Raw genomic sequence first — 20,727 nt, forward strand, 5'->3', positions numbered from 1 at the left:
CAAATTTAAACAGAATGGGTTGTACATACAGAAGTTTTGGGGGGAAACAGAAAAATTGAATATTGGATTATGAAATATTTTCTATTAGAACATTTAATAGAGTGTTTAAGACAAGGTGTTCTTATATTGCTACCAGCTTTATTCCCCCAAAACAATTTCTAAAAACAACGTAATAGGAAAACTCTTATGCAATATGAGAGATATAAAATCTCTGGGGAAAATATTTTTTAATCCTCTTTGTAAGATGTGCAGCCAAGGTATTTCTTTTGCCCCTTGTTCAAATTATTGATCAAATGTATATTTTAAGAACTCACTGCTACAGTTTTTAATTAACTCTTTGTTACAGTACTATTTCAGAAAAAAGACGCAGAGGGAGCAATCCTATGTCCCCCAGATAGCAATATTTTCGTGTCCTGGCTCCAAGCGTGGAGCTAGGAAACCATCCATTCCTCCTCCCCACCAGCACAGACAGAACCACGCTGGCTGCTGTTATGAGCGTGCAGAGAGTGAAAAGGGAAAAGGGGCATTCCTGGGGGAGGGAACGAGGGAATACAGGGTATCCCCAATCACTTCCCTTCCCCTCTCTGATGCCTCTGCTAAACAAGCGAAATCACGCCCATGTCGTGAACATGCCTCCTGCTCTGCATAGGATATTCGTAAGCCTCTTTGAGTTTTGTTGAACTAACACCTTTAAAGCATAATGCAACAACCCCTGGGGAAGTGTCCCACGGACCATCCGATAAAGCAGAACTTTGCCTCTGCCAGCAGCACTCTGCCCGTGCAAACCTCCTCCATGTGGTGGTGATAAGGTTCACCGCTGTTGATGACTTTGGCAGAGAGACTTTGGAGGTGGCTGAATCCAGAAGATCAAGGTTATATATTTTCCTCTTTAGCTCACAAGACATACTTGAAGATTTATTAAAAAAAGTAAATCAAACATAGTAAGAAGTACTGAGAGCTGTAAAATAGGGGAAAGCTGGTGCTGTCATAACTTATTTATTACTGAGAGCAATGGGAGGGATGGCTTAAAGGAGCGTCTCCCACCCCTCTGGATTGCTGTTAGAGGCAAGGACAGAGAAGGTAAAAGGAAAGACGAAATAGGCAATCAAATTATGAAGACAAAAAGAACTTTATAACTAAGAAACTTCAGTGTAGAAAAAGCATATGACAAGGCGGAATGGCTGGTGTTTTAAAAAATAAAAATGCTGAAGGAATTTGAGTTTAGTAGGAACTGTACAAAATGGATTCATTTAATTTATAGAATCTTTGTAAATCACTCAGAGCGCTTTGACTACTGGGCAATATAGAAATATAATGAATGAAAGAATGTGCTTCCACTAGGACTGAAGAGGATGTTATGGTATACCAGATTATGTTTGCTTTATGCACTGAGGTTATGGCTATAAAAAACAGAAGTAATACTAATGTTAAAGCATTGTCTTCTGGAAGTGACAACCTGAAGATCTACCACTAGTTACACAACCAGCAGTAGCATCAAGATCTGAGCAAAAGTAAATAAGGGTTTATCAGAATGGAACACAAATGGTGCTGGCTTAGGAAAACAGCTTTACGGTAGTTTTTGTACTCTTAATACTATTTAAGTTCCATATGATTCAATTGTTATTTCAGGTAAAAGACTACTGAATTGGCATAATCTCTTGTGATAAGTTATACAGGGAAGACAAAAGGCAAAATCAGATCTAGTATATTACAGCAGAACCACAATACACAATATATGTTATTATGGATCCTGGTTAGTTGCAGAGTCCATCTGATTCTAGACAGAGCCATTTTCAGGGGTCAAATGGGGTAATCTTGGCTGTGGCATCCCATCTGTTCAATGTGGTCAGCAACGAGGTTTTCTAGGCAAAGTTAATTCATTCTCCCAGGTCTTTTTCTAAGTATTTTACATATTTGTCTCTGGGATCACTCTGGCTGAGCTCGGACAACACGATAGACAATGGTGGGTTAACAGTCAACTCCAAGGTAATTAATGAAGGGTATATTTCCCGCATAGCAAGATTATAATCAACTGTGGTGTGGATTAAGGCAGCGTTGACTATTACTCAACCGTGTGTTTGATTGACACATCCCCTGCCTTCCCCCCCACCCCCAGTCCTCCTGCTGGTATCCCATCAGCCATTGCGAATTCTGCTGGCTGGATTAGAGCAGCAGCTGCCACTTTGGCTACTCTTGCCAGGGGACTCTGTAGTCACCAAAAATAACCAACTGGGTACAACGAAATAGTCAATGATGCATGACACATGACACGATAACCAACGATTGTTCAAATAATCAACTCTGCACAGCGTTGGTTATTTAAGCTGAATAACCAACCTTGGTATGAAAAAGTTCCAACAGATGACGCAATAACCAACCATTTCTCATTGCCTATTTAACCCACTGTTGGTTAATGTGTCATCTGAACCCAGTCTCTGTCCGCTGCTACTTTTAGTCCTTTATAAAGTACGTTTATTTTGGGGATGATATTACTCTGTTATTCAAATTATTGCTAACTACTGGATACAACATATTGGCAGAGGAGTTGTTTGGCCAAAGACTGTATCTGAGGTATGGCTGCTTAGTGAAAAATAATGGTTTGTGATCTAGAACATATGTGATGCTCAAAACGTAAAATCAGGAAACTACTGGATACATTAATAATTGAAATAGATATTTGGGGATTAAAATCACAATGATAGTCTGGAATTATATATGGAATACAAGCAAAAAGATATACCTTGATAATAACTTTAAAATGTTATCTAATTGACACGCGACGTAACAAACATGAATTAAAATGAGCAGGCGAGAGGATGCAATGGGCAGAGTTCAAATTTCCATATTTGCAAAATAATCAAATTGGTTCTTCATTTCGGCTGCAATCTTACGGCTCCTCGGGTTGTGTTCTAGGGGTCACAGGAGAGACTGGCTCTCCCCTTCCAAGTTTGGATATCCAAACCTGGATCCCCCCACCCCTGCTTCCCATGCAGACATTTCCATCTGAGAGGGAAGATAGGCAGATTGAAGGTGGGGATGAAGCAGTGGGAAGGGAGGCTCTAGATACAACCATCTGTCAGGGATGCTTTAGGGTGGATTCCTGCATTGAGCAGGGGGTTGGGCTCAATGGCCTTGTAGGCCCCCTCTGGCTCTTCTATGATTCTATGATACACAGCATCAAAACCCCTCATAGCCCCCCACCATGCCAACACCACAGAGGAAAATTCAGACCAGGACAAGCGCTGGCCTAACAGTTTCCCTTCCGTTGCTCATAAAGAGAGGAAAATGAAAAACATGGAGGAAAGGAGCAGTGAACTTCACTCCTCACCCTCCGGCAGGAGCCCAGAGGGCTTAGGAAAAGTTGGAGCACTCAAATAATAAGATCGTCTTGCCCCATAGAACAAACAACAGGATTGCCCTGCCCCACAGAAAAGCCTCCTTTAACTCAATGTATCTGATAGAAGGAATTGATTAACTTTAGAAACAATATATTTATATTCAGCTTTAATATTAACCATGCTATTCTTTAAGAGAAACTTGGCCTTTTTTAAAAAAATAAGAAAAAATAACATTTAAAATGTTTTTAAATCACTGATTTTTATCTATCCTCGTATGGAACAATTGAACCAAACCAACATGTGGGAAAAGAGGAATTAAAGCTAACACCATGGCTACAAGCTTAAGGTGTGTGCCTGTTGACATTCCTTATAATTTGAGATAGCAAAGAAAGCATTAGACGTCTTAGTGCATGAGTGAAATCCAGTAATGAACAGGACAACTGAACATCACTGATGATCAAAAGCATAATGTAAGAATATTATGAAATTACAAGGGGACCCAGAACAGAAGATTGTGGAATGCCAACAGATAGGAAAACAGAGGGAGAGAAAGAGGGCAAACCATTAATAGAAACTTTCAAGATGTAATCGGAAAAATATAGCTAGAACCCAGAACAAAGGGAACTCTAATACCCAGAATTACTCATAAAGTGCAAGCAGTGACCACCCCAAATTTCAAACATTGGATTGATCTCCAGGTACAGCAAAACATCTGCAGTACCAGTGATTGGAAATCACTAAGGAAATGGAAACAGCTGGATCAACCTTTTTGCAGTTATAGCAAGCAAGACCAATTACAATAGCACTGCATCTAAGGTCCTCTTCCGGGTGCCTACTCCGAGAGAGGCTCGGAGTGTGGCAACGAGGGACAGGGCCTTTTTGGTGGTGGCCCCCAGACTGTGGAATGATCTCCCTGATGAGGCTCGCCTGGCACCAACGCTGCTATCTTTCCAGCGCCAGGTTAAGACTTTCCTCTTTACCCAGGCATATGGCGGCACATCCTAATTACCCACATGTTTAGTTTTTAATCAGTTTTTAATGCTTTATGTGTGTATGTTCTGTGTTTTAGAGTTTTAAATTTTGTATACTTGTTTTTACCTCAATTTTAGAATTTCTGTAAACCGCCCAGAGAGCCCTGGCTATGGGAGCGGTATATAAATGCAATGAATAAATAAATAAATAAATAAAGTTTAGAACAGGTACCACAAAAGTTGAGAGAAAAACAGTACTGGTATTGACCTCATATCGAACTCTACTGAGGACAAAGGATTTAGAGACAACGGATCCGTTCAGATGTAACACCAAGCCATCATTTGACAATACACGAATGAACTCTGTGGCCATGTGCATAACTCCAATTCCTCCCACATTTACTATTTAGGGGCAAACCATAACTTGCTGATTAGATCCAAGCTGGGCAAATGATGGTTTGCCACTAAGCTGGAAGTGAGAGAAGAAATCAAAGCATGCAACCAAGAGCTTGCTTTGTTGCCAAACCATGAACTGAACTGCCCCACCGTAAGTAGTACGGTGCTAACATAAAGATCAGAATACAAATTTGTGTCAAATTCCTAGCTAAGAAAGACAGTATTAATGGAAACGAGTTGGCTGAACTAAGAAAGGGCATCCAAAGGGCAAACCGTCTGAAACAAGGAAGTCAGCAAACAATTTAGACTGCAAAAGACTAACCTGAGGAAGTAAGGAGGGCTGCAGTGATTCTTTCAGTTAGCAGGAATGAGCAATACCAATCACCAAATCTGACAACAAATGTGCAGACAGAAGTGAAAAGGTGGGATTCCAGATAAGGAAGCAGTGAGACCAAGGTGGATGCAAAATGCATCAATCAATTTGACCTGAAGTGACATCATGGGACCACTTGATCAGATGATTCGAGACCTATTATGATGCTATGTCAGGAACTGGTGGGAAACCTTGCACTAGATTGATATCTGTGTGTGTGTGTGTAAAAAGTTGTCACCTCAACAAAAGAAAGTAGAATACAGGCAAATCTCACAGCCACATGGTAAATCTACTACTGTCTGCTATACATGCACTACTGCGCTGCTTGCAAAAACAAACAAACCTTTTCTTCTCATTCTAACTATTAAGTAACAAAGCATTTAAAAGGACTGAGATTTCCCTTTTCAACCAAGACAGACCTTTTACAGATCAAAGAAAGCTGAATGCTAGGGGGGGAAATGCTAAAAAAAATTAGATTTTTTGGGGGAAGTCAAGTACCCTTAACTAATTTGATGACCAACATTACTTTAGGCTTTTTCTGCTTTGTACTTTATTGTAACAATAGTTCAGAGCATGGAAATCATAGTAGGGCCTAATCAACTCAAGGAAATTCTGTAGTTACAATAATTAGCCACCTCTAGACTTCCAAGCCACCAATATTTTTAATGCTTTCTAAGAAAAGAAACCTGCAATGTGTGACAGCTTACTAGGCACTCTCAAGGAAGGAACATCTATAATAAGTGCTGCCATCTCTTTTAAAGAGTTGGGTTGATACTAATAGTTTAATATATTGGTAAGCAAGCGAGTTAACCCTGACATGCCCAAATGAAACAGTCCTGTCCGTCCCCCCTCCCCCCCAAAATCAGGATCCAGGCAAAATAAACCCAGATTTTCTATTAGCTTTCTCTCAAGTAGTAGTCCCCCAGAACAAAAAGCGTCTTTGCCCCTGAAGAGAATTCTAAAGGAGCTCTCCCTACTCCGTGGCTGTATAGCAGCCTCAATTTTGCTTAGTAGCTGAATACCCCAAAAGCATATTGCCCAATGTGAAAAAAAAGCCTGTAGACAAGCGAACACCAAATCTTTACAAGGATAGCCTCCATGTGCAGCCATGAAGTTTCCCTAGGTGACCTGAGGACAATAACTCAATACCACCCGTACGGCTGTAGCAAGACTGAGATGCCCCATTCACCATGAGCCCCTTGAAGGACGGTCAGGAGATAAAAGTGTGAAAATAATAAAATAAAATGTAACCTCTCAGTACACCACAGAGTTTACCTCTCTTCTTAGCAAATGCTCCCCATTCCTTGCCTCATCTACTTCCAAAACCTAGTTTATGAAGCACTGAAAGCAGCTATCTAAGAAGCAACATCTCCTAAGCTGGTTCCAAATACAAAGAGACCAGCTGCTCTTTCTTAATGTCAGAGACCCTCTGCGGACAGGTGTTCCAAGAGCAAACCGTTCATAAAATTAATATTCCCTCCTCATTTATATTTGTTCCCCTTACACCAATGTGCCTTCAGTAGAACAAGTTTTCCTCCTTCTCTGTGGAAACTGAAGCTTGATTTACACATGCAGCAGAATGAGGTGAGAATAAAGATGGCAGAGTCCTCCCGGTAAGCAAAATCAAAAGACAACCAAACTAACTGTATGCAGAAAATAAGGGGGGTTAGTATAGCCCCATTGTGACTACTTGCAAAGAACTTTTAAAAGTATTTTTCAATAACTATGGGCTCAATTCAGACATAGAATGAATAGAGGTGGGAGACGAAACACTCTAGTAGTTCCTCCTGTGTAACCACTCCTGCAAATAGAGGACTAGCATACAGCAGGGAGCAGGCCAGACTAGAACCTTTCCTCCTTGGTTTGCTTCTCTGTGTGTGTTTACTTATGGGAAGCTTTTTATAAAATGGTAAAGCATTAAAAAGAGAGAGAAAGAGCAAACCCTACCTACAATCTGGATTCATTCTTCCACCTTCTTTTGGTCCATGACCAAACCTCTCTATAGATTCCATAAAATGAGATGACAGCCTGAATTCTGGACTGTACCATTTCAGGGTACAGGTAGTGGGTATTTTTAAATGATGACCCATGACATTATTTAATTTATTACATTTATACGCCACCTAATAGCGAAAGCTCTTTGGGCAGTTCACAAAACAAAACTTAAAACCACGAAATAGAATAACATTAGAATAAATCTACTACACCAGCACATCAGGGAAAACTGTGCTAAGAACTTCTCTGTGGTTATGCTAGTTTTCTACATAAAGGGAGTCTGACTGGTGTGGGTTTAAAACAAACACACACACACACACATTGAGTAGCATTCCATAACACTACATCACTGAAATCTGAAGTAGCACAGTCCAGCCTATTTAATTTTTAATCCATCCAGTAACAGAAGTTCTAAACAGGCTATTTGATGTTTTTACCCAGGCATGGTCTCCACGTGCACCACATCAACACACATAAAAAGCCAGGATGGGATTATACTAACTCCCTCCCTATTGTGCTATCTTTCCACTTGCAAATTTATTAAAATGTGATCTTCCTCACCTTCAGCCTAAAGGAGCGCATCATATATAAAGTAAGACTATTAAAAAATGTGATCTTCCACACCTTCAGCCTAAAGGAGCGCATCATATATAAAGTAAGACTATTAAAAATGTGATCTTCCACACCTTCAGCCTAAAGGAGCGCATCATATATAAAGTAAGACTATTAAAAAATGTGATCTTCCTCACCTTCAGCCTAAAGGAGCGCATCATATATAAAGTAAGACTATTAAAAAATGTGATCTTCCACACCTTCAGCCTAAAGGAGCGCATCATATATAAAGTAAGACTATTAAAAAATGTGATCTTCCACACCTTCAGCCTAAAGGAGCGCATCATATATAAAGTAAGACTATTAAAAAATGTGATCTTCCACACCTTCAGCCTAAAGGAGCGCATCATATATAAAGTAAGACTATTAAAAAATGTGATCTTCCACACCTTCAGCCTAAAGGAGCGCATCATATATAAAGTAAGACTATTAAAAAATGTGATCTTCCACACCTTCAGCCTAAAGGAGCGCATCATATATAAAGTAAGACTATTAAAAAATGTGATCTTCCACACCTTCAGCCTAAAGGAGCGCATCATATATAAAGTAAGACTATTAAAAAATGTGATCTTCCACACCTTCAGCCTAAAGGAGCGCATCATATATAAAGTAAGACTATTAAAAAATGTGATCTTCCACACCTTCAGCCTAAAGGAGCGCATCATATATAAAGTAAGACTATTAAAAAATGTGATCTTCCACACCTTCAGCCTAAAGGAGCACAATCATCTATTCTAAGAACTCAGTCTAGAACAAGGGTAGGTAACCTCGTGCCATCTTGGATTACAGTTCCCACCAGCCCCAACCAGCATGACCCATGATAAGAAATTATGGGAGGAGCACTTTAAAACATGCCTATCCCTGGTCTAGAATATCACAGGCTAAAGCACGATTTCCATGTGTGTGTGTGTGTGTGTGTGTCCCACACACTTCTTGGGGCTCCCCCTTCAATTAAAAATCAACACATGGCAGAGAGAGAGAGAGAGAGAGAGAGGACTGTGCTAAACCTTCTGTCCCTTGCTGTGCTAGCTTTCTGCTCGCGGGGAGTAAGGTCCCTCCTCTTCAGCCTGAAGTGGCATAGTCCAGAGTTCTACCGCTTCAGGACACTACTACTACTACTACTACTACTACTACTACCTCAGTCCCTTCCAAGGGTAAACGCTGCTCCCCGGCTTCGCCATCACAAGGCCTTTGGTGGGGGAAGGGGAGAGATGCGGCGCCCGCCTGCCTGCCTGCCTCCCCCCCTCCTGCCCTCTTCTCGCTCCCTCACGGCCAGGCCGCCCTCCCGCCTCGGCCTCAGTTCCCTCACCTGCCGGGCGCGCTGAACCGCGTCGGCGAAGGCGTCTTTACGGATGCCGCCAGGTCCGGGACCCGCTGCTCCGCCGGCCTGTCCGGCCCCGCCAGCGCCGCCTCCTCCTCCGCCTCCTTGATTCGGAGGCCCGGCAGCCCCAGCTCCTCCTCCCGCGCCCGGCGGCCCAGCGGAAGGCGGCGGTGGACCGCCGGCGCTATAGTCCGACATGGCGGCAGAGATGGAAGCGGCGGCAACGAGGGCTCAACGCGGGAACCAGGCCGAGCGCTCTCCCCCGCTCTCTACACGCACACGCGCACACGCACGGACGCACGGCCGCATTGCACGGTGGGAACGCGAGGGGCGGGACTCCCCGCCTCCTTCCAATCATTTATGGGATAGAACTGACTGACAGAACAAGGAAGCCACTGGGCCTAAAAGGAAAGAGGCGGCCTCACTGCCTGACCTATTAGAAGCGAAGGCAGGGCGGGACCTCTAATTTGAGTGACAAAGAACTCACCCAATGGTAAAGAGGGGAGGCGGTGCCTACATGTTTTATACCTATTGGAGAATCACGGGGCCGGGATGAGTGACGAACGTTGAACCAACCAGGGTGCAAGGATTGCTCGACCTCCGGTCTTCTATTGGACAAATTGAGAATACGTCATCTTGCCCTCGGAGTAGATTGCGTTAGTTTCAACCAATCTAATAGTTAGGTTCTACCGAGATGCTGGTCGAATCCCACTCCCTGATTGAAGGATTTGAAGGGCAGGATTGCTGTATGATTGACAGGAAAGCCAACCACTCTAGTTAGGTGCTTCAAAGGGACCCTCCCTTCCCTCAAAAAAAAACAAACAGCTTCAAACATTCTCAAAACCCGTCAAGAAGGTTGATATGCGAGCACCCCCACAACTAAAAAAAAAAATTAACGGAAAGGATCGAAGAAGAAAAGAACCAGAGTGCGGAGTCTGGGGGGGGGGGGAGGAGAAAACACTTCCGCTTTATCTCCCTGAAGGTACCCATTCGCTGGAGGGCTACGGTGAGGTGGGGACACAGTATGATTGGCGTACCATTGAACCAATAAGAAGCAGGATGAATTTGTTTCGTTTCCGCTGTGCCGTCCTCGCCCTCAGGTTGTCATAACAATGAAACCATGATGGCAGGAAGGGGCGGGACAATCGCGCCCCTCCCCCTCCTTCCCCTCCTCCTCTCCCTCCTCCTCCCCCTCCCCTTCCTCCACCCCTCCTCCTCTCCCTCCTCCTCCTCTCCCTCCTCCCCCTCTCCCTCCTCTCCCTCCCCCTTCCCCTCCTCCTCCTCTCCCTCCTCCTCCCCCCTCCCCCTCCTCTCCCTCCCCCTTCCCCTCCTCTCCCTCCTCCTCCTCTCCCTCCTCTCCCTCCCCCTTCCCCTCCTCCTCCTCTCCCTCCTCCTCCTCTCCCTCCTCCTCCCCCTCTCCCTCCTCCTCCCCCCTCCCCCTCCTCTCCCTCCTCTCCCTCCCCCTTCCCCTCCTCCCCCTCTCCCTCCTCCTCTCCCTCCTCCTCCCCCTCTCCCTCCTCCTCTCCCTCCTCCTCTCCCTCTCCCTCCTCTCCCTCCCCCTCCTCCTCCTCTCCCTCCTCCTCCTCTCCCTCCTCCTCCCCCTCTCCCTCCTCTCCCTCCCCCTTCCCCTCCTCCTCCTCTCCCTCCTCCTCTCCCTCCTCCTCCTCCTCCCCCCTCCCCCTCCTCCCCCCTCCCCCTCCTCCCTCCTCTCCCTCCCCCTCCTCCTCTCCCTCCTCCTCTCCCTCCTCCTCCCCCTCTCCCTCCTCCTCCCCCTCCCCCTCCTCCCCCTCTCCCTCCTCTCCCTCCCCCTTCCCCTCTTCCTCCTCTCCCTCCTCCTCCCCTCCTCCCTGGCTTCTCCTACCTGGGTTTCGGGCTTCAACAATATTATTTTCTCTCCTCCCTTGGACGGAGGCGCCCACAGAAATCATGAGGAAAGCTCAGATTTCAAAGTAGCCCTAATGGGGGAGCAGCAAAGTATCTCCCCCCCTCCCCGCCCTCCCCACACAGAGAGGCGGACTCGCATCTTTGCGTGTGTGTGTGAAACAGTTACATTCTCCAGTGGAGCCCGGTGGCTCTGATTTCATTGGGGCTTGAGATTTATTTATTTATTTATTTATTTATTTATAACATGTATATCCCACCCTATCTTTCCTTAATACGCAGCCTTGAATCCCTTTTTTTGCTTCTTTTAAAATTTTGTTTTAACTCTTTTATTTTGTTTTTATTTTCGTTTTATCTTGTACACCACTCCGAAATTTTTCAGTGGGGAGCGGTATAGAAATATTCTAAATAAATAAATAAATAAATCATTAAGATAAAAACATACAGTATAAAACAATAAATATGCAGAGTTTATTTATTTATTTATTACATTTCTATACCGCCCAGTAGCCGGAACTCTCTGGGCGGTTCACAAAAAAACAAATTAAAAACAAATTAAACCATGATCCAAGTTAAAACAATATTCCATTCTGGGTTTCAGTCAGAACCAGCCAGATTGCTGAAGGAGCTCTCCGTGGTGCTGAGCCTCAATCTCCAAGCTGGGTTCAGCACCTTGGATAGTTCCTTGAAGAGCGCTGGGTGGTTCTGCTTGAAACCCAGAATGGATGCACGGCCCCACCGAAATCGGAGCCACCCGCCGCCACTGTTCCCCCCCCCCTGAGATTGCAATAATAATAATAATAATAATTTATTTATTTCTTACCCGCCTCTCCCTTTGGATCGAGGCGGGGAACAGCATTAGTACAGGAATCAACACATCTTTAAAATTCTTGATTTTACATTAATCTGGAGGGAGGGGGGACCTTAACGAATATGATGAGATATGCAGTACCTTTTGTATTGGGTGACTCTAAGGAACGCTTCGAAAACCAAACTAACACAACTCCAGAGCCTTTCAAGCCTTTTGATCGAATGCACCCAATTAATTGTGATTCAAGAGACAGGGGTGGGGGTGCTTGGCTGCGTGGGCTAGCCCTGACCCCACTGTGCCTGGTGGCTGCACACCTCACTGTCTGTGCATTCAGGGCACACATGAGGAGAGCTCTATGGACATGTGCAGGGATCTTTATGCAAGGGGAGGATCCTGATTGAGTGGATTCCCCCTTTGCATGGAGGATCTCAACATGCATACATTGGTACGTGCATGGAAATGTACAGCTTGCAGGAGATGTGGCGGGCGCATGCATTGTGGACTGGTCGTGGCAACCACTAGGAGTGACGTCACCTCCCCTGTCATCATGTGAGGGGTCTTAATAGGAATGCCTCCGTTGGGTCAAACTCTTGGTGTAGCCCAATATGATCTGCTCCAGCCTTCCCCAACCTGGTGCCCTCCAAATGTGACTGTCAGGAGCTCTCCATGATCTTAGGCTGAGATTACTTCCCAACCCTATTACTTCAGATCCTTGTAGCCAGAGATGCTGGGCCTGGGGTGTGGGGGTGTGGGGTGACCTCCTGCCAGCAAAGCAGGCGCTCCATAACTTCTCCAGAGAGCAGGAACTGCTGGCTGGGGGATGGGAGCTTGGGATCTCTAACCGAGAATCATCAGAACGATCATTCCCAGAATTCCTCAGAGAAAACTATGACAGCTAAATGGGTATTATGCATAATGCAGATAAGATTAATGAATTATCAAAGTGATGCTCCATCTCATGTTATTGTGGGAGAGTCTGGAAATGCAAGGAGAACTTTGCATGTACGGACACACCTTGTCTCCTACCCCATTATTGTCTATAGCGGTTTCCAATGTTCAGTAGCAGGGATGGATTATTTGTGCCGAAGATGAAAAAGTATGTCCTAATTCTTCAGCAAGAAGTTAAGGTAACTGGGTGAAAACCCAAATTCCCCCCTCCTAGCACTGGATGTCAGGTAAGAAGGCCTGGGTGCTGAAAAACTTGATCGATGGTAGGGATGTGCTCCGCTTCTAATCGGCCTGGGTGCTGAAAAACTTGATCGATGGTAGGGATGTGCTCCGCTTCTAATCGGACCGGCAAATTAGAAGCAGAGGCGAAGAGGATTGGGGGGCTGGCGGAGCGTTGCGAAGAGGATCGAGGTGAAGGCGGATCCTTCGCCTCGATCCGGAGCTTCGCAAGAAAGGTAAGTGGGGTTTACCGGGCCTTGCCACTGTCGCTGTCGCCCATGCGGTGACAGGGGCAGGGCCCAGTAAGCCCCCCTCCCTCCTCTCCCCTACCTGTGTCCGTCCGCGGTCCCTCGGCTTCTTCAATTGAGCCCGCAGCTCAACCAGGAAGTCTAGGCCACACGGTTGAGCCACGGGCTCAATTGAAGAAGCCGAGGGACCGCGGACGGATGCAGGTAAGGAAGAGGAGGGAGGGGGGTTTACCTGGCGCCACTCCCCTCCCCTGCGGAGCTCCGATTCGGAGCCAGAGCTCCGCGGCGAAGAGGAGCAGACTATGGGCGGAGCGGTGCGGAGCTGGCCGATCCGAAATTTTTGGATCGGCCCGCGGGGCGGAGCGGGGGGTCCGTGCACACCCCTAATCGATGGTATAGGGTGAGATCCTGTATTCGAATTTTTGTTTTTGCTGCAACAGACAAAAACAGCTACCCTCTGGAAACTGTTGTAGGAGTGCCTGTCTGCTTCTGAACGACCATCTGTCAGGGATGCTTTAGGGTGGATTCCTGCATTGAGCAGGGGGTTGGACTCGATGGCCTTGTAGGCCCCTTCCAACTCTGCTATTCTATGATTCTACCAGGCCAGCTTTCCCCAGCCTGATGCCCTCCAGATGTTTTGGACTTTTGACTCCCGTCAGCCTCAGCCAGTATGGCCAATGATTGGGAATCCTGGGGAATTGGGTCCTAAACATCTGGAGGCCACCAAATTTGGGGAGGCTGCACTAGGCGCTACTTGTACTTTTGGAAGTAAGCTGAATATTGCTGACACTTAAATCTCCAGTGTTCTCTCCTCCACATGAAAGTTAATGCTGTAGCTCTACTCCTGGAACTTCGCATAGCTTAGGGAGGTATCAGAAACAAGGATCAATTCAAAAAGCGTCAGAGCAGGTAGAAATGCCCCTTTGGATAGGATCTTGTGCACGCGCGCACACTTTCCCCAGCCCACTCATGCCATAAAAACACATTGTAGTACAAGCCAGGACTGGGGAACTTTGCTAAGAATTCCTGCACCTAAGTTCCTCGGGTTAGGAAGCAAGATCAATGAACAGATGTGACTCCTGATTCAGAGGCAGAATCAATATGGTGGATCCCTGCACTAAAAAGTGGCTACTTTATGGCTGAATTCATTTCCAAGATATCAGGCCAAGAAACACAAAGGAAAGTTTAGAAAATTTATTAGCTTGTGTTTTGTTTTGTTTTCCCTTTGAAATACCAATACAAAACGCAGCAGCAGCAGTAGCAGCAGATGTACAGAAATAGGCTCAGGCAAGATTTATAAATAAAGAAGAGTGCATGATGAATGCAACAGTTGTTGGAGGACTTCCCCACTTGTTCAATTCCAAAAAACAAGGCATTCTGCTAGAACCCTGACACCATGCCAGGAATTCCACCCAGTGGAAGCTGGTGGCTCTGATGTCAGAAGGGCAATGAATCCGCACCGGGTTTCAGTCAAGACTTTGCACTTTGGATAGTTCCTTTAGAGTTCTGGCTGAAACCCAGTGCAGGTTCACTGCCCCACTGACATAGGAGCCATCAGCCTTCACTGACTCCAGCTGGCTTCTTGGTGGGCGATTTTAGGTCAGTGGCCACCTGACCTTTGTAGTCCAAATGTCTTCTCCCTGGTCAAAAGCACCCCCCAGCCAGAAACTTAGAACCCTGGTTAGATAATATGCTGTGGTGCCCTCCAGTTATTTTGGACTACAACTTCCAGCATGCCTGACCATTGGCCAGGCTGGCTGGGGCTGATAGGTGTTGGTAAGTCCAGCACACTGGGAGCGCACCAGATTGGGGACAGCTATTTTAAGGGCATAAGAAGAGCCTTGCTGGATCAGACCATAGGATCAGGCCCATCTAGGCCAGCAATCTGTTCCAACAGTGACGAACTGGAAGCCTCAGTGCGAAGCCCACGTGCAGGGCATGAGCACAATAGCATCGTCCTGCATGCGTTGCCCAGCCGCTGGTACTCAGAGGCATACTGGAGGGAATATTTAGACCACATGACTAGTAGCCTTATCCCAAGTTTCAACAACCACCCACAGTTCAATGACAACCCACACTCAACCCTTAAGTGTGGGTTATTGTGTTATCTGAACCCCATCAGTCTCTCTCCATCCTTTAAAGGGGCATGGCCCTTTAGAGAATCCCAGTGGGCTGAACTGAGACCTCAGACAGGCTTGGGTTTGGTCCATGACCGTAGGTTCAACACCACTGACATTCCCACAGGGTTGTGGCCCCACACTGTGTGTCACAAGAGGGGCAGAAGTGGGCCCCTTTGAAAAGTAAAGCCGCCAAGTTGGATGCCTCCACTGCTCCAGCATTCCCCACCCTGGGGCCCTTTTAGATGTGTTTGGACTACACCTTCTGTCATCCCCAGCCGTTGTTAGCCAACACACCTGGAGGGCACTCTTCTATTGGCTCCTTGAAGCAGGGATGGTGGCAGCGGCTGTGCAGCGCTGACTATGCCCCTGTCCAAAGAAAAGCATGAAATCCCTGATGCAGCTGAACATGAAGAGAGACTGAAAGAATTGGGCATGTTTAGCCTGGAGGGGAGACATGATAGCACTCTTCAAATACTTAAAAAGTTGTCACACAGAGGAGGGCCAGGGTCTCTTCTCGATCCTCCCAAAGTGCAGGACACGGAATAACGGGCTCAAGTTAAAGGAAGCCAGATTCCAGCTGGACATGAGGAAAAACTTCCTGACTGTTAGAGCAGTACGACAATGGAACCAGTGACCTAGGGAGGTTGTGGGCTCTCCCACACTAGAGGCCTTCAAGAGGCAGCTGGACAACCATCTGTCAGGGATGCTGTAGGGTGGATTCCTGCATTGAGCAGGGGGTTGGACGCGATGGCCTTGTGGGCCCCTTCCAACTCTGCTTTTCTATGATTCTATGTGTGGAGGAATCCCTAGGGCATCACCATTGCCCAGAAATCTCAGTTCCATCCTTGAGTCCAGGCTGGCTAGGCAAAAGGGAGGGGGCAGGCAGCACGTTGACCTGGGTTATTCTGCAGTTTCAAGGAGGATATCGTCCTATTGTCCTGGGAGCTGATTGTGGAGATGATACTGAAGCATGCCTCCGATTTTAATCCATACCCCCCCTTCCCAAACACCACCACCACCACCACCTCGGCTCCGGGGATCCACACTTTGGGAACTATACAGGGAGGTCAACTTGGGTCAACCTCTGGAGCTGGGCTGCGCGTTATCGCCCTCTAGTGGTTACACTTCAGACTACGCACATTTTGCATAAGCGCAAGAAAGTTCACAGTGTCTACTGGGGCCACAATCTTCGGCCAACTGAGAATTTCCGCTTCCGCTTCCCCCTTGCCCAACCCACCAAGTAGGTCTCTAGCCCTTAGGGTTACCAAGATATGTTTGCAAGCACAGGACCAAGGCTTGGTGTGTGAGGTGTGTGTGGGGAATCTCAGCAGCCAGAGGGGTTACTGAACAAGATCGGGGCGGTGGCGGGTTAGGGCACCTTCAGTGCCCTGCATAGCACCTTGCCTGTAGTTACTGCATGATGCAAAATCCCCCATGCTAGGAGTTGACAGCCCAAGTAAGCTTTTAAAGGCAGGTTGTTATTTTTAAATTGGTGGTAGAATAGGGGCGGGGGGGGGGGGGTCTGTCCGAGCAAGCTGTCTGGCCCCTACCTTGCCTCTTCTACAGCTTTCAAAGCAATATCCCTTGGGAGAAAAAAGCAGAATGATTGCCCACCTCCATGGGACCTGCGGATAAATAAAGAGGTCAGCGACACGGAGCAGGGCCAAGAAAGCCAGGGCATGTGGGCGCAAGGGCTCGAGGAGCGGCGTTTCTTAAGCGACAAAGCCAGCGTGGCCGGTGCAAATATCTCACGGCGGGCAGAAATGGGTGCACACAAGAAATCCAGGGATCGCAGGCAGGCAAAGTGCTCTGATTAGGACAACAAAACAGTAGCCCTTGCAACTTCTTTCTGTATTCTCCAACCCCACCCCTAAAGGAGAAGGGAAGAGAATCGGGATGGTTGAGGGGGTAGAGGAGGTTTCAAGTTCAGCCACAGAAGTCTAGGTAGAGAGTGCAGACCAGTCGTATAAGTTAAAAACAGTCCATGTGCAAAATATACAGATGCCTTCCATAGTAAGGGGCAAGTAGAGTGGGGCTGGGCTGAAAAGCAATCATCTGGGCACCCCAACAGGATCTGGAAGGAGGAGGAAATGGAAGAGGGATCAAATGTGATTCGGTGTGGCAACTGGAAATCTGCGGGGGAGGTAGGAACCCCCAGATGCCACCATGGTGCTGGAGTGTCTGCAGAAGGGTTCGGAGGACTCCTGGCAGTCGTCACAGGAATTTCTATCGCCTCCAGTGTTGTGGATTGTCTCTGATTGCCTTGTCTGCAGTGTTGATGTTTGCTGATTGATGGAGGCGTGGGGATTGACCCAGAGTCCCCTGCTTTTCCTTGAGATCTGGCAAAACTGATGGGGTTGGTTCTCCAGCAGGCCATGATGTGGATGGCAGTAATAGGCAGAATGGGAAAACGTGCCATGGTTTCCCATGGTTCTCTCTTGGACACTCGGGGAAAGGGAGACAGACACACATGCAGAGAACAGCGGGCTGCCAGGGAGGAGCCTTGGCTTAGAAGCAAGCCTGTTTGGTGAGGCCATCTCCAAAGACTCCAGAATGTGGGTGATGCACGGAAATCTGCCTCCAAAGGGCCATGGCACTTCCCAACCTCAGGCCTCTGGCTGGTGAGCGAGACAGCGTTCCTCAACGCTCCTTGCCGAGGGGGGACGAGGAAGACGTGGGCGAGTCTGCTCCGACACCTTTCAGTCCTCCATCTCACTGTGCCCAGGGCTCCAGAGCAGGGGAGGCCCATCCCCAACGACGTCCGCCTTTGGAGCACGCCATCGCCATGGCCATCGAAAGGAGCCGATCTTTTTAGGGGGGAAGGTCCCACGCACTCAGGGGAGGCACCCAACCGCTTCATCTGGACGTTACCCCCAGAGCCTGCTTCATGTTCTCATATACCACGTAGCTGATGCTAACAGCAGGAATCACCTTCATGAAGTTGGGGGCGATGCCGCGGTAGAGGCCCAGCACCCCTTCCCGTGAGAGGATGTGACGAAAGAGCCCAACCATGGTGAGTTGTGGGGCACCCTCAATGGATGCTAGAGAGAGAGAGAGGAGAGACAGTGGAGAGATCAGGGACATGGTGGCCGCAGTGGGCTTGTTGAGATTCAGAGTGTCAGGTTGCTGGAGCCCTTGAGCGTGGGAACTGGAGGGCGATGCCTGGCAGACCAAGGGATGAAGCCTGGCTGGGCCTTGGGCCTCATGGTGGATCTTGATGGGAATGTGTGTGTGTGTGAGGTGTGTTTGGAGTGAATGGTAAAGCAATGCAGAAAGTAGCTGGGTTCCCCTCCATTACAGCCCCTTACCCTGGCGTTTACTCTGCGTTTACCCTGGCGTTTACTCCGCCTTTCCCCGGAGAACCTGAGAAAGTGGAGCCTAAAGCCATGTTAAAGATATTTATTTAATTTTTTTTGTAGAACACCTTTAAGGGCAGATCCCTCTCAGGGATGGAAACCACACCAAGTGGATACAATTAAAAATCCACGAAAACATATTCAATAAAAATCCATTTAAAAAGTAGATTACCCCGAGTCCGGAAGACAGGCTCATTGCCTGTTCTGGATGGGGTTGCTCTGCCTCTGAAAGAACAGGTTTGTAGTTTGGGGGTACTCTTAGACCCATTTCTGTCGTTGGAGGCTCAAGTAGCCGCCACGGCTCGGAGTGCCTTTTACCATCTTCGGTTCGTTCGCCAACTGTGGCCTCTCCTGGACAGGGATAGCTTGGCCACGGTGGTACACGCATTGGTAACCTCAAGGTTGGATTACTGCAACGCGCTCTCTGTGGGGCTGCCCTTGAAGCTGCTCCGGAAGCTGGAGCTAGTGCAGAATACTGCAGCTCGGCTGTTGTCTGGTGCTGCCCCTTTCCAGCATGTAACTCCTCTGCTGAGGGAACTGCACTGGCTGCCTATTCGCTACCGGGCCAGGTTGAAGGTTCTTGTACTTGTGTACAAAGCCCTAAACAACTTGGGACCAGGATACCTGAGAGAGCACCTTCTCCCATACCAACTGAGGTCATCCAGGGCCTGCTCCTGGTGGTTCCACCTAGATCCATCCTCCGATTGGAATCCACCAGGGGAAGAGCCTTCAGCGTGGTGGCACCCCTCCTGTGGAACTCCCTGCCTCTGGAGGTCAGGCAGGCGCCAACCTTGTACTCCTTTCGGCGCCTCCTGAAAACATCTTTATTCCAAGAAGCCTTTCTCTAACATGCAGCCTTGGATTACTGTTATTGCTTCTTTTAAATTTTGTTTTAACTGTTTTTATTCTGTGTTTATTTTCATTTTACCTTGTACACTGCTCCGAAATTTTTTCAATGCGGAGTGGTATATAAATATTGTAAATAAATAAATAAAATAAATAATGAAAACAGAACCTTGACAGAAATTCCTGTCAAACCCTCAGACTCAACAACTGTAAGGATAACTGGCTGTGTTTAACAGGGCCTAGAGCACGAACTCTCTCAGAATCCGACTTCCCTTCAGAATTTCCCCTCAAAGTCTTCTGACTTCCCTCAGAATTTACGGAGCGACCATGTTTCTTAAACCTTCTGGACGCTCCCTTTTCCTTCCTCGTTACTCCCCGTTGCTTCTCCGCCCACCTTTTGTCCACCCACCTTGAGGAGATTTCCCACTGGATTCCCCCTCCCGCCATGGCGGCCCAGTCAAGGGCTCTGTTTGGAGACGAGACTGGGCCACGCTGCCCCCTCACCTTGTGCCTGCATCCGGGTCCGCACCAGGGCCAGGGGGTAGCTGGCAATCTGGCCACAGGTGCTGGAGACGGTGCCGCAGGCCAAGAGCACCAAGACCCCCGGGTCAGCGGTGTCCTTGCTGTACTTCTGCAGCCAGGTGTTCTTCAGGGTCTGCGTGAAAAAAGGAAAGGTGAGCCTGGCACAGGGGCAGGACAACATGGCCATCTCCGGAGCAGGGGCACAGGACCTTCCTTTTACCACCCAGCAAGGGAAAGAGCCCATGCAAGGATCGAGGCAGGAGGGGTCTTTGGAAAGGGTCCCAAATGAACAAGGCTACCAAGGCTGTGCCCCTCCACAGATACATGCGGAAGAGGGGCAGCTGGGGGCAGGGAAGTCTGGGGTCCCTCCCAGTTCGCGTCAACCCACTGACCTCATAAACTGCCAGGTCAATGCCAGCATAGGGGATGATGCCCAACATGTTTGGCAGGTAGCCCTTGTAAAAGGCACACATCCCTTCCTTCCGAAGGATCTGCCTGGCACAGTCAGCCACCCCCGAGTACTGGCCCGTCTTGCGGAGGGCCAGCCGCGTCTTCAGAACCTGGTGGGGGGAGGAAAACGTCGATGAGCTGAAGGGCCAAGGTCCCTCTCTGATCTGGCACTGGGAAGTAGCAGCACCTGGGAGATGGGGATGGACAACCTGTGGTCCTTGGCCTAATGCCATGTGGCCCCTCAGCCTGATTTGCAGGACACGGAATAACGGGCTCAAGTTGAAGGAAGCCAGATTCCAGCTGGACATCAGGAAAAGCTT

The 20,727-nt window shown here is 47.8% G+C and overlaps 2 protein-coding genes across 4 annotated transcripts in view; both read right to left on the minus strand.

Moving 5' to 3' along the window:
• The window catches only part of KHSRP (KH-type splicing regulatory protein), a 32,127-nt gene extending 22,864 nt beyond the window's left edge, over positions 1–9,263 (minus strand). For all 3 annotated transcript variants that reach the window (XM_063119079.1, XM_063119078.1, XM_063119077.1), the window contains exon 1: positions 8,995–9,263. In XM_063119079.1, coding sequence (XP_062975149.1) covers positions 8,995–9,204 — 210 coding nt within the window. In that variant the 5' untranslated portion in view covers positions 9,205–9,263. The remainder of the gene's footprint in view (positions 1–8,994) is intronic.
• A 5,029-nt stretch (positions 9,264–14,292) lies between these two features.
• Positions 14,293–20,727, minus strand: part of LOC134393898 (mitochondrial adenyl nucleotide antiporter SLC25A23-like) — a 64,063-nt gene continuing 57,628 nt past the window's right edge. Inside the window, exons 9-11 of the mRNA XM_063118929.1 lie at positions 20,350–20,517; positions 19,940–20,090; positions 14,293–18,274 (exon numbers count right to left, since the gene is read on the minus strand). Coding sequence (XP_062974999.1) covers positions 18,090–18,274; positions 19,940–20,090; positions 20,350–20,517 — 504 coding nt within the window. The 3' untranslated portion in view covers positions 14,293–18,089. The remainder of the gene's footprint in view (positions 18,275–19,939; positions 20,091–20,349; positions 20,518–20,727) is intronic.

This window comes from Elgaria multicarinata, chromosome 3 (genome assembly GCF_023053635.1).
Source record: "Elgaria multicarinata webbii isolate HBS135686 ecotype San Diego chromosome 3, rElgMul1.1.pri, whole genome shotgun sequence".
Classification (NCBI taxonomy): domain Eukaryota; kingdom Metazoa; phylum Chordata; class Lepidosauria; order Squamata; family Anguidae; genus Elgaria; species Elgaria multicarinata.